Here is a 13,455-nt window from a genome sequence, read left to right as displayed (position 1 = left end):
CTGGTAAAAGTAATTGCAAAATAGTGTAGTTGAGCTATAATAAAAGCAGGTATTTCATACAACAATGGCAGATTTGGTCTGCCAAGCTCAAGATGGACACAGGCTAGCAGGTGGTGAGAAGACAGGCCACACCACCTTGAGGGCCTCTAGAGGAACACTTGCTCAGAGGACTGAAAGCAGGAAACCGCAAAAGAAGTGGAGCCAGGAAGCCTTTTAAGAAAAGTAAATAGCACTTGCCGATGGATGGCATTAGAAACCAGCAGCATGAATGATTGAGTAGGGATATGTACCTGGGTAAATGAGAAATGGAAAAGGAGGCGGGAGAGGTGGCAGGAATGGGCTGGGGAGGAGTTTTCCATGGTGTTCAAAGGATTTTTTTTTCTATAACGAGCCAAGTACAGTTAGAGAGATTTTAACAAGCAGATATTATGGTTAAATCCTTAGGTTAAAAATTATATCTTGTTATTGTAAAGGTGATGTACAGAGCGATTATAGTTATGTAAGTCAGTTTCTCCTTTCTGTCCCCACCCAAGATTCTAACTTTTTCAAGGTTATTTTTGGGTTGATTGAAGATGATACTGTCAGAAAATAAAAAGTCTTACCTGAATAAACTGAATACACTTGTCATCTTTAGCAAGCCATGGAATATGATACAAAGTTTCGTCAATGGGTAGAGGGCTGACAATAGATTGAAAATCAAGCACCTCTCTTTTTTTGGCCATGATTAGCTACAAATTACAAAATTGAAGAAAGAAACTGAACTCAATTGCTGTTCACAGGATGTCAGAAAATAAATGAAAGCTTTGTAACTATACTGTATTAATCAACTGTTGTCTCCTGTGAGGAAAAATCTCAGAGAATCAACTTAGAGGACCAAACATTTATTTTGACTCATGGTTCCTGAGGTTTCAGCCCATAATCACTTGGCTCTGTTATTTCTGGGACATGGCAGGGAGCATGTGGGAGAGCTGATCTCTCATGTCAGGAATTAGGGAAGCAGAAAGAGAAGAAAGAAGAGAAAGAAGCCAGGGTCCTAGTCCATTGAAGGGCACACCCACAATGATTACTTCCCTCAACCTCCTTCTGACTCTTACACTGTAAACTGTAGATTACTTTTAATATCCTAAAGTTACCATACTTTAATTTGAATTTCTACAAGCTTAATTTCCAAAAATATATGAAATCCCGTTCTTTCCAGTGCTCAAGCACTCAACCTCTTCAATTGTTAATGTCACAAGATTCAATCTCTATACAATATGTAACCCAAACTCTAAAGTAGTACTTTTAATACAGTGGTCTCCTGAATTACATAAAAAACAAAATGAGAAGTTTGAACTAAAATTACAAGCATCCTTGTCTCTTAAATTGTTGGGAAAACCAATGTTGGAACTTTACATCAATTCTACAAGAATGTTTATCATTACTGAGATCTACATTTCTTTATAAAGTTTCAAATTACCATCTGCTAGAGTTGTTCTTTTTTTCTTTCTTTCTCCCCCCTCTCTTCTTCTCCTTTCCTCCCTCCTTCCCTTCTTCCTTTTTCCTTCCTTCCTTCCTTCCTTCCTTTCTTCCTTCCTTCCTTCCTTCCTTCCTTCCTGCCTGCCTGCCTGCCTGCCTGCCTGCCTGCCTGCCTGCCTGCCTGCCCACCTTCCTTCCTTCCTTCCTTCCTTCCTTCCTTCCTTCTTTCCTCCTCTCCACTCTTTCAACATTCACTGTGGCACATAACTGGGGCCTGCCATGTTATTCACTGCATGTTTCATGTAACTAATAGTGCTGATACAGTTGTAGAATTGAATAGTTGAAACAGAAACCACACAGGCTCATATAGTATAAGGTGTTTTCTATGTTGTCCCTTATAGAAAATGTTTGTCAACCCTTGTTCCATAGAAACATGTATTCGGTAGAGCATTTTATTTTTTATCTATATGTATGTTTTATATTGGGCCCATACTTAAGGATTTATAGTTTTTAACTTCAATTGCTTAAGAGCATTTTTTTTCTGTATTATCTTCTGTTAGGGATGAATTTTATATGTTGATCTTGTTTCTGAATATTCTGCTGAAATCTCTTATTAATTCTAAAGGTTCTAAATGAATCCATTAAGATTTTAATTAAATAATCAGTAAATATAACTGGAGTTCATACAATGAGTTGGGAACATGTTTTTATATATTATGCACTATTTTAATAACTTAGAGAAAGAAAATGTAGTTATTTCTAACTCTACAATTGAATGTTCTTATAAATTATAGGTTATAGTGGAAATGATATTTAGACACCAGAGATAATTCTGAAGAACATACACTACCTCACTGTGGCAGAACAAGAGTTGACCACTGGAGATTCATGAAAGGAACTATAGTAGGTATTTGTCTTTAAACAATTATTTTAAGTAAAATTTTCATCTTTCAAGAATACTCATTTGCAAAGAATCAAAAATAGGCCTCATGATCACTACAGACTAAATAAATGTATTCTGAAAATGTTCCACCTTACTTTATTGATTTCAGAACTTTCAATTTTATGAAGAATTCCTTTTGACTTGAAAACATTGACAATTTCTTTGGCCATATTAAGCATGACATTAATCTCTTGCTTGGTTTTCATAGTGATAGTGATTTCTGGGTGATCATACTCGAAATAGCCTGAAAGGTAACAAAATATTTTCAGATGAAACAAAACATTGTTGTAAGCAGACCATAGCTAACATTTCTTTTCTGAATTCATGGACTACCACTTTCAACAAAGGGATATATGTATCTTCCTCTGACAGGTCCACTTTGATAAATCTTTACTTATCAGTGGTGTCAGAGTTCTGTCTCTTTCTTGGCAACACTCATACTTGTGCCTGAACTGATGAAAAAGGACCCAAGATTGACAATTGTATCGATCTACCTGCCTTGGATCCTGGGAAGCTGCTTTGAGTTTTTAACTCTAGAACTCATGATCCATTTTCCTGCTCCTTTTGAATCAGGATTTTTGACTGTTGTCTATGGGCTCAGGAGTGGCTTGTAGTTTAGTCTTCTTCATCCTGTATTATTTTCTCCTCATCCTGCCTGAGGATTTGGGCTACTATACTTACTAAATTTGGATTCCTGTAACCCCATGTAAATATTTGTACCTTCAGATTCAACCTTAGGGCTTTTCCTTGGTCATGATCTCTTGTCTGTTTTGGTAACTATTTGCCATACAAGATCTCTCAAGCTTGGCTTTATTAGCAGGCTTGCTGGGTTCTTTTGCAGCTATTTTGGTATCAAACCTTTCTCCTGTTTGCAATGTTGGATCAAGATGCCTGTTTCACTCTTAGGACCATAATGTGGTATAACTCAAGAGAATAGGCTGTAGCCAGGAGTGGACATCGAGATTTTAGCAGCCCTGCCAGAGCCACAAGGTTCTGTTCTGATTTTTCTCACTGAAAGGCCTAAACTCTTGAATGTCAGGCCTATGGCAAGTATAGGGACAAAGTGTCTTCTTATAAGGTTCACATGTTCCTGGTTTGGATGAAAACAATAAAGTCAAATGACATCCCAAATGATGCCATGTTGGTGTGGATTTTTCAAATGGTCATTAAAAAGCTATTGTAGAATAGGATATAGTAGCTATATTACATCATGCTCATCTATACTAGAAAACAAAGTCATGTAGATTGTTATCCACTGGGTTATTTTTAGTGAGTAGCTTTCCTCAAAGATTAGTAGTCATATAAACAATGGATTTTTCTAAAGTTGTGATGATAAACTTGGTTCTGTTGCATACCTAGGATAAAGGTACCTACCTAGCTCTCTCCTGGCAAGTTCCATATTCCTTGTTACCCGATTTAATAAGATCTGAAGAACAAAAGATTTATTAGTTCTATTGAGACAATGAACTATTATGAAATGTCTTTACATGGGCAATGCACGGATTTGTAGCCACATCTACTAACATATAGAGAAGTATGATGAGGAAGATTTTTTTGCTTGAGCAATGGTGCTAAAGAAATGACATCACCCAGACTGATTTTAACAATCTTAAAATAATCACATATTGTCCTTAATGCAACAAGATAGAATGCTGTTGAGTCTGAAAGGCATGGTAGATACTTTCCCATGCAGCTCTATGAGACTGTCCAATTTGGGGACACAGGAATGGTTTTTAACCATAAGTGATTAAAAGACTAAGCCAAGACATTTAAGGACAAAAATGAAAACAAAAATTGGACATAATTTAGACATCCAAGTCCTTTTGTATCTTCTCCTTAGTACCCTCAAATTCTAGTGCTAAATATCAGTGATTAGAAAAGGCAATACTGCTCAAGAAAATATCCAGGTTGTAGGTGGTGAAGGTATTATTTTTGTGTTCTAGCACATATCAAATGTACAATTTTCTCAAATGAGAGCATAAAATCTAGCATTGAAATGTTCTAATTTGTCAGTGTTAATCTTCCTCAAATTATAAAATTAAAAACAAACAGAATTTAGACTCAAGAATACCTTTCCTACTTAGTAGTCCTGAGGCTCTGGGTAGGGTAATTTCACTCCTTATGGACTCACATATTTTTATCTGCATAATGAGATAATCTGACAAGGCCTTCCTATTAGGAGAGTTACTATTTTCTTTATTTCTTTCCATTTCTACATGAGTCACTTATTTCCTTTACTGTTTATTGTAGAAAGAAGAAAGATGGAGCGAGTTGGAAGGAACACTTGGGCAATGTGAAGATAAAGGTGCTTCACTGTAGCACTACTCTTCATTTCCCATGGTTTCCTGTCAAATCCTGGACCTGGCACTTTGAAAAATCTGAAGTGTGTACCTGGGCTTTATTCACACAGACAGAAAGGCACCTTGAAAAAGCCTCAGGACTTCTTCACAAGACACAGATACTTCAGTAAGATTCTTTGAGTGATTTAAGTTGGAAGTATTTTAAGTTTTTACAGTAATTACCCAAGAGCCAAAGAACACACCTGCACATAGAGACTGAGTTCAAGATGGCCAAGGGCAACCACAGGATATGAGAAGTGACATCTTCTCAAGGAACTCAGGGGAGGGTTTCCTCACCTGCTTAACCTGCTTGGAACTTGCAATCTGGTCGATTATATTCAGTACATCTGCCTCTCCTTGAGCATAGCCTTTTAATATGGCATAGTGAAAAGACAATTGGTGACTCATTCTTTTATCTATTATCTGCAGTAATTTTGGTGTTACAAGCTGAAAAGTAAACACGCAAGCCAGGATTATAATTTGCTACAAACTATACAACTTTGATTTATGATTAGTTAACTAAAACTTTTAAGAATAAAGAATTAAGAGGCCTCACAAAATAATGCAAAGGCAAGGCATTGGTGGCTTACACCTATAATTTTAGCTATTCAGGAGGCTTGAGACCTGAGGATCTTGGTCCAAAGCCAGCCCAGTGGAGCTGTGGCTCAAGTGTTAGTGGGCCAGCCTTGAGCAAAAAAAGCTAATGGATAGATTCTAAGCCGTGAGATTAAGCCCCAGTACTAGTACACACACACACACACACACACACACACACACACACACACACACACACACACACACACACACACACACACACACACACTCACACACACTATTGCAAAAACCCATCAAGGCTGTTGGTTATTTGTTCATGATTTCTTTATAGCTTCATGATTTCTCTATAATTATTAATGTTGGGGATTTTGCACAATTTATAAGTTTATTGCTTGTATGTATTTCTCTTGTAGAGAAGAAGATGTTATTTTAAAAGTTTAAATTCTTGGGAATTAGTGTCACATCTTGTTGGCATAGATCATAAGTGACTGTCTATAAAGCACTATCCCCTTCACATGACAATTCTGCAGATGTTGTTCGAGTGGAAATTTGCAGTTACCATACTCCCAGACAGATTCCTGCAATTAATTGCTCTGCTCTCTATTCCCTGGCTGAGGGTTTATGTCTCCAAGTTATCTGTAGTCCTTTTGCACTCCCTTAACTTCTCTGCAGTTTGGCAATTCCTTCTGTTTTCTTCTCTGTGCTCTGCAACCTGCGATTCCTGGTAGTGTATTATCTTCTTTCAAGGTTCAGCTCAAGTATTGCCTAATAAAGGAAGTCTCTTCTCCCACTAGCATTCTCCCATGCCTACTCCTTTGCTATATTCTACCATATTAACAAAAGAAAATCTAGATAGCAATTCCTTCATTCCTTTTTTGATAAAGTCCCTTGGTACTGAGAGTATGTCTATTTGTAAACTACTCAGTAGTCTTTCTATAACCTCGCATCAGAAAGAATTAACTAGACTTTACTTTAGAATACACTAGACTTGCTTTTCTCAGGTTAAATTGTACACTTATATTACTTTTCCACAGAAGACTAACAAGAGAGAATACTAGTTGTATGCTTTGTTCATTCATGTAACTTTGTAGTAAAAGTATTTCTAAACATATGTAAGGAAGGTAAAAATTACATTGCACACTATTAGATTAAACTCTAGATAAACCATGCTCATTTAGCTTTACCCATTCTGCTTACTTGTGCTTATGTCTTGTTTGTGTATGAATAGAAAGAGAGATAAAGAGACTGTAATCATAGCTACTGGGTAGATGAAGGTCAGGGGGACTGTGGGAAAAAAAGTTTCAGGGAAAAAGCTCCTGAAATTCCATCCTTACCCAATAAAAAGCTGGATATAATACTATTATTCCTGTTACTTTGAAGGCAGAGATCAGGAGAACCATTGCAAATGGCAGACAGGGTAAAAATGGGAGACACTAATAATTAAATTACAAAAAGCCAAGTATCTCCAGTGGTAGACCTCCTACCTAGCAAGTGCAAAGTCCTGAGTTCAAACCCTGTCAGACAGCCATAATATGAAAATAAGAACATCTCCCTCCAAAAAAAAATAGTCCCAAATAAAAAAGTTGATATAAAATGAATAAACTGATGTTAGTCCATATTTCATGAAGCAGTCAGGAGAAATTTGGAATTGCAGCATTTACTTTACCTTTAAAAGGCGTAGGATGCGAAGGAGTCGAGTAATTTTCATAAAAACTACTGTTTCAGCTAATTCAAGAGTATAACTAATGGTTCCTGTCTCGATAAGTATTATATCTAAGATGCCAACTAATGTAATTCCTAACTCAAATAGGTTCCAGGCCTCTGAAAAATATTCCTTCCTTATCGCTGCCATCTGTTGATTTAAAAAGAAATCACATTGTCATAATTTTGCTTTTCCTATACCATTTTCCATAATAGATTAAACATTATCAATTAAGTTTTTCTTTGATCTGTCTCTGAAAAACCAACAATTGAAACAAAACAAAATAAATAGAGTAAGTTTATTAGCTTAACCTTTTAGTGAAGGAATGTGGAATATTGATTTATAATCAGCTTCAAGTACAGATACAGGTGAAAAATATTCATAAAATGTCTCAGGAAACATATACCAGGCAGACCAATCCAAATAATAAATAGTGTGTCAAGGTATTTTAATTTAAAACAAACAGCCTCTAATAATTCTGTTTTAATAGTAAGTAATTGATATGCAAAGCTTTAAGTGATCAAAAATAAAGCAGATAAACATGAAGTGGAGGCAGGGGATTGAAGGAAGACCACAATCCAAGCATGAGGTGCTATCTGAAAAATAAACTAAAGCCAAAAGGTCTGGGAAGAGTTTGGCTTGAGTGGTACAGTAAAACCAAGAGCATGTAGCTCTACTAATGTGTACATTCACATAAATATATTTCATAAGTTATTTATACCACTTTTATCCATCACTATAAATTCTTAGACTAGGAATATTTTAGCAGGATATTTTAAAAGAGGTGAAATAATAGGACAGCCTTTTATATAAGATATATACAAGTTGAGACATTGCAGTTTAAGGGTTTAAAACATCTTAGTTTTTCCCTACTGTTGCCCCAATACATTTAGGGAGCCAGTACAGAAAGCTAGACTATTTGTTAATTCAGATAACAACCTTTGAAAATGTCTAACAGAAAAGGTGACTTTTTGGAAGCAATACATAAACTGATGCATCTAAAAATCTCATGCTAGGTAAGACCAGGTTAGAATACATGATTTTCTTTCCTGGAGTTGATTGCATTAAGTTTTTTGATTGCATTCATTTGAATGTACTAACTGAATCTGAATCCTGAAAAGAAGGATTTCATTGCCTGATTCCACAACTGAGTAAGCTTTTCTGCCAATTCTGCCTGGCTCTAATTAAGAATAGTCGAAGTCGCTTTCAGGTTGAATGGTGAACTGTCTAATAGAATATGAATATTATGAAAGGAGCTCATTTTGTAAGTTAAAAGTGAAATATATATGAAATCTTAAAACTATAGATCCGAACTGTGATGTTTCATGTGACATTATCTTATTAAATGATTGACTGTGCACTTGGGTGTACATGCAATACCTTTATCAAGTGCAAGGGCCATCTCGGCAATCTAGTTCTGATGTCTTCATTGAGCTTCAAGTGGGTCCACCATGGCTATGAGAGCTGCTTTAACCTCAACCAAGTATAAGAAATCCTAGAGAGATCTGGTATGCGAGCTACAAGGATCTTTATTTTCCACTTAGCACAACACTATTAAGATTGGGAAAAGTTATGCAATGTGGTCAACTTCTTAGACCTCATGAGAGATGATCAAAACCACAGTCAAGGGATATGGAATCTCATTTTAGCACTTTGTCTACTCTAGTGCATGTTAAACAGGGTGCTCACCCCAGCAAACGATTATTAGCCTACTCCTACTTGGATTACTTTCTTTTAATTCTAAGTTAACTGCAAATGGATCAGAATGGATCTAAATCTATTCTTTGTTTTTGGTGATACTGTGGATCTACATTAGCATTTGAGTTTTCCTGTGAAGATCTGAGATTTGTTTCTTGTGCCCCAATATCAGATAACATTTCTTAACTTATATTTTCTAGCTAGAAGATTTTGTATCACAACTTGCTCATCCATAAGATACAATACTATCATTGGTTTCTAGGCATGAATTTCCGCCACTTCACAACTATCTTTATATTAATAGCTAAAAAGAAACCTATCATGCTACCTACTTATCTGTCTATCCATCTAGTGTAGAAGTAATAATGTGAAATTCCTGGGCTCTCTACCCTGCTGAGTTTAACTACATTTCTAATTCTGCTTACAGTCACTCTGTGTCCCTTTGACCATGTCATATTTTGCAGATACACAATCAATTACTACAATGTGAGTATTTTCTATTTTGTCACCCTAAGCAGCATCTTAAAAATGTTTATTTGTGCTGAGAAGAAAAGAACTTCACATACTCCTTTAGAAAACTGTCTGTGGCTAATGCGAAAAAGATGCAACACATTCACACAAACAAACTCTGGATTACCTTAAGCAGACTCTCCAGAATGTAAAAGGCAAGAAAATAGTAGTTAGCATGTCTTATCTCAAGATCATAGATGTCCTTTAGTTGGGATAGCCAAGAGAGGGCCATAGGATACATATTCATGACTACCACCAGGTATCCAATATACTCAAACTCTTCAGCAAATACTAGTTTATGGCATAAACGAAGACTGATATATCTATAAAAACAGTTTTAGATGATAAAAGTTTTATTAGTTTTCACTATATGCTCAATTCTGATTAATTATCAATACTAGTCTTAGCAAATAGCCTCATTAACTCTAACTGACATCTTAATTTGGATATTGTCATTAAAATGTCTTTTTTCTAAATATCTTGTGTCCATTTTTTCTTTTTCTTCTCATTCACTTATACCTTTTAACAGAAATATTTTTGGTATAAGACAGAGATCATTTAAACTGCAAATATTTTAAGAATTATACAACGAGAATCCCCCCTTCTATCTTCTAATAATTTTACTTCTCAGAGGTTTCTTTGAACATTTTAATATTGTTCCAATATTTCAAAAATACAAACGTAACTTGCTTTGTTTTAAAATTGAAATATGAACACCTTCTTTTGTCTGTGGATGCATAGGAAAGCTCAGGTATGGTACTGGTCCAATATGTATAAAATTTTATTTAAAAATTAAGTGAATTTGTATACCTTGAAAAACAGTTTTCATACCAAGAAGTGATAATGAGTGGAACTATGATTTGGGAATCTGTGGATCATGCGTATCCTAGCAACAACTGAGGCTTGAGACCTGGAGAATCAAGGTTGATAGCTTATTGAGACAGAAAATAGCTTATTGAGACAGAAAAGTCCAAGAGACTCCATCTCCAATTAACTGGACTGGAGCTATAGCTGAAGTGGTGAGCAAGAAAGCCCAGTGAGTGCAAGGACCTGGGTTCAGGTTCTGGCATCAGTACATATACACACAAAAAAGACTGGGATTGTAAATGAGAAGATTCACATTTTATATACTTAATTCTACATATCTTTTGTTGTTGGTGGTGGTCATGAGGTCTGAACTCTGGGCCTGGGCACTGTCCCTCAGCTCTTCAGCTCAAGGCTAGCGCTCTACCACTTGAGGCACAGCACCACTTTCTGCTTTTTCTGCTTATGTGGTGCTGAGGAATTGAACCCAGGGCCTCATGCACGCAAAGCAAGCATTCTACCACTGAGCCACCTTCTCAGCCCCAATTCTACATACTTTTAAGTACTAGAATTAAACTCAGGGCCTTGAGCATGCTACACAATTATACTACCAACAAGCTTCAACCCTATCTCTTAATTCTATTATTTATTCAGATAGTGTCAATTACTATTAATAGTCAAATCATATTATTGATAATTATAAATTGAATAGTTTGATTATTTTTCCCAGTCCCAGAGGTATATTTGTATTATGGGTGAGAAGCTATTTCATAATTTTAGGTCTCATTTTGGGAAAAGGATGAAATTATGAATGCATGATCACATCACCAAGCCTCAGATAGTGTGTGAAAGGAGTTGTTAAAATATATTCACTTCCTTGCCTGGACTCTGTCTTGCTCAGTTCTGTCTCCAGATTACATTTCCTGATCCCTTTTGGCAGCAAACCTCTATATGGCATAGCACAACACTTGAGTTACCTCTTGATTAAGTTTATGGCTGGCTACAATCTGTCTTGTTTCTGCAGAATGACTGAATTTAAAAAGGTATGAAGAGGCCACACTTTTGAAATTGTTCTAGTAGTCATTAACTTATTAATTTCTCCTGGAATGCTTTATTACTTCCTGCTACTATTCTGGTTATAGATACCCCTGGGTTATTTTCCTGCATAATGAATCTTATTCTATATGTTAATGAAGCAAGGTAAATGCTTGAACTTGATGAACTATGACTGAGGCAATATAGGTTAGAAACTCTCTACATTATACAATCTAAAAAGCTCTGGTCTGTATTGAAGCCTGTATTAATGTCTAAAATGCTGTATCTATTTTTCTCCCATGTGCAATAACTCTGGTAAAAGTGATCAATATACATTTGAGAAAATACTAAGGAAACATTTGATATATATCCTTGTGATGGTGTTGCAGATCCTTTATCACTGGCTATGATTCTGAGAACTTGACTTGGATATATCAAAGAGAAGAGGTCAGAGACCATTATTTTCCTTGGTAGTAATATCTCTTCTGATTATTCAAAAAGCGTTATATATTCATTTGTATTCATCATGTCTTACCTATATCCAGATACAGGAACTTTGAAAGTCATGACACATTAGTCTTTGATCTAGGTATATCTATCTAAAATAAAATATATTCCTGCCTTGCGTCTAGCTTTTAAGTGCTGTCATCTTTTTGCCATTTCAGAACCTTATCCCAGCCTTTTGATAATTAGAGAGCTCAATCTACAAAGATCACCTAGTGTCAGCTACAGCCTGCACAAGGCATCTCCACCATCTACATTAATTTTCTCAGCAAGCTTCATTATTGCCTTGGTTCTTTAGACCTCAGAGAAGCAGGTCATGGGACTGATTGCTCATTCTCACATAACAATTTAAGCCAGATTCATTTGTTTTTTTTTTCTGTAGGTTATTTTATTTTTATTTATTTTCAAATTTCAAAGAACCATGCCAATAATATAATAGCACCAGCTCCAATTATTCTGAAAGATTGCTGAGCCCTGTGTAATCATGGGCTCAAAGGCCCACACAAGCCATTCGGTTCTGGCCTTATGTTGCAAGCTCTGGCCCAGTGTACTGCAGATTCATTGTGTTGACCAGTTCCTACCATTCCTTCAGTAGTCAGCAGGCCCTGTTTCTCCTTCTAGCTGTGCTGAGACCTAACCATGTAATTTCCCTGGAAGTGATGAAAGATGATAAAGACTAAAGTTAAGGATAAATTCATTTTCCGATGTCTTTGCAGCATTTCAAGGTAACAGGAAACTGCATCCTCAAATTGTAGAAAGGGCTGCTTCTGCCATACACCAGCATGTTCATGAGAATCTGGGGGCTCAAAGCCTTATGTTAGCATTTCAAGTGCTAGTCTTTTTCCTCAGAGCCCTGGTATTGATTTAAAAGCCTCACCAGTGTTGTGCATTTATTTCAACTTGCACAGCTCTAGCTGAATGTATTCCAAATTTCAGCTATTATAATGATTCCATTGTCTGCAAACTTCAGCATGTTATCATAGTTATCTTAAGTATTATTTCTAACAATTGAAAATGGAGAAACATAAATCTGTTATTATTTTTTTATTATTCTCTTTCATGGCTCTTTTATTCCTCCTTTGTTTGGTGATAGTGCTACACTTTATCCACCCTTAATGGATTACTGTTCAGCATTTGATAATAAGTGCTTACATTTTTAAAGTGTATATTCAGTGCTTGTTCTGGAGCTATTTCTTCCATACTAACTATTTATATAATCTTTATAACAATCACATGAAGTAAGCCAAGAAGGGCCCAGTTAGCATATTTTAGTACTTACAATGTATCAGTTATTAGCATATATAGTTTAGTCACTGGAATATGACATCAGTATTTACAATATACAATTCCTAAATAAGGAAAGAAAGGCCTGTAAAGCTCATTCAGCTAATAAAATATGAAGCCTAATGAAACTAGCAGCACAAAGATATGTACTGATAATTTCATTTATTTGAAAATTCAGCATAGGTAAACGGAAACAGTTTAGTGCTTCCCAGGAGTTGGAGGAGGGGAGTGAGGAGTTACTATCTAATGGTTTACGTTAGGGCCAATGCAAATGTTGATGTTTGCCCAACGTTATGAAGTTCCTAAATAACACTGACATATTTACTTTAAAATAAGGAATTATTGGTTTTAAGTCTATGTACAACTTACCTAATTACAAAAATGGAACATTATTCTTATTTCTTTTTTTATTGTAAAGATACTGTACAGAGGAGTTACAGTTACATGAGTAAGGTAATGAGTACATTTCCTATAGAGCATTGTTACCTTCTCCTTTGTTATTCTAATTTCTTTAAGTAATTGTCTTATGTGTGTATATATGTACATACACATATGTATATATGCATATATGTGTATATACACATGTGTATATACACATGTGTGTATATACACATGTGTGTATA

General features: G+C 35.7%; 1 protein-coding gene across 1 annotated transcript in view; it reads right to left on the bottom strand.

Annotated features, from left to right (window-relative positions):
- Slc9c1 (solute carrier family 9 member C1) overlaps positions 1-13,455 on the bottom strand; it is a 64,386-nt gene that overhangs the window by 11,864 nt on the left and 39,067 nt on the right. Inside the window, exons 17-22 of the mRNA XM_070030262.1 lie at positions 9,333-9,528; positions 6,962-7,147; positions 5,038-5,187; positions 3,776-3,827; positions 2,497-2,645; positions 603-728 (exon numbers count right to left, since the gene is read on the bottom strand). Of these exons, the coding sequence (XP_069886363.1) occupies positions 603-728; positions 2,497-2,645; positions 3,776-3,827; positions 5,038-5,187; positions 6,962-7,147; positions 9,333-9,528 (859 nt within the window). The remainder of the gene's footprint in view (positions 1-602; positions 729-2,496; positions 2,646-3,775; positions 3,828-5,037; positions 5,188-6,961; positions 7,148-9,332; positions 9,529-13,455) is intronic.

Source organism: Dipodomys merriami, unplaced genomic scaffold (genome assembly GCF_024711535.1).
Source record: "Dipodomys merriami isolate MVZ:Mamm:240054 unplaced genomic scaffold, mDipMer1.0.p SCAF_2, whole genome shotgun sequence".
NCBI classification, from domain to species: Eukaryota; Metazoa; Chordata; class Mammalia; order Rodentia; family Heteromyidae; genus Dipodomys; species Dipodomys merriami.
The sequence above is the reverse complement of the archived record's forward strand: the minus strand, read 5'-3'. Positions and strand labels throughout refer to the sequence as shown.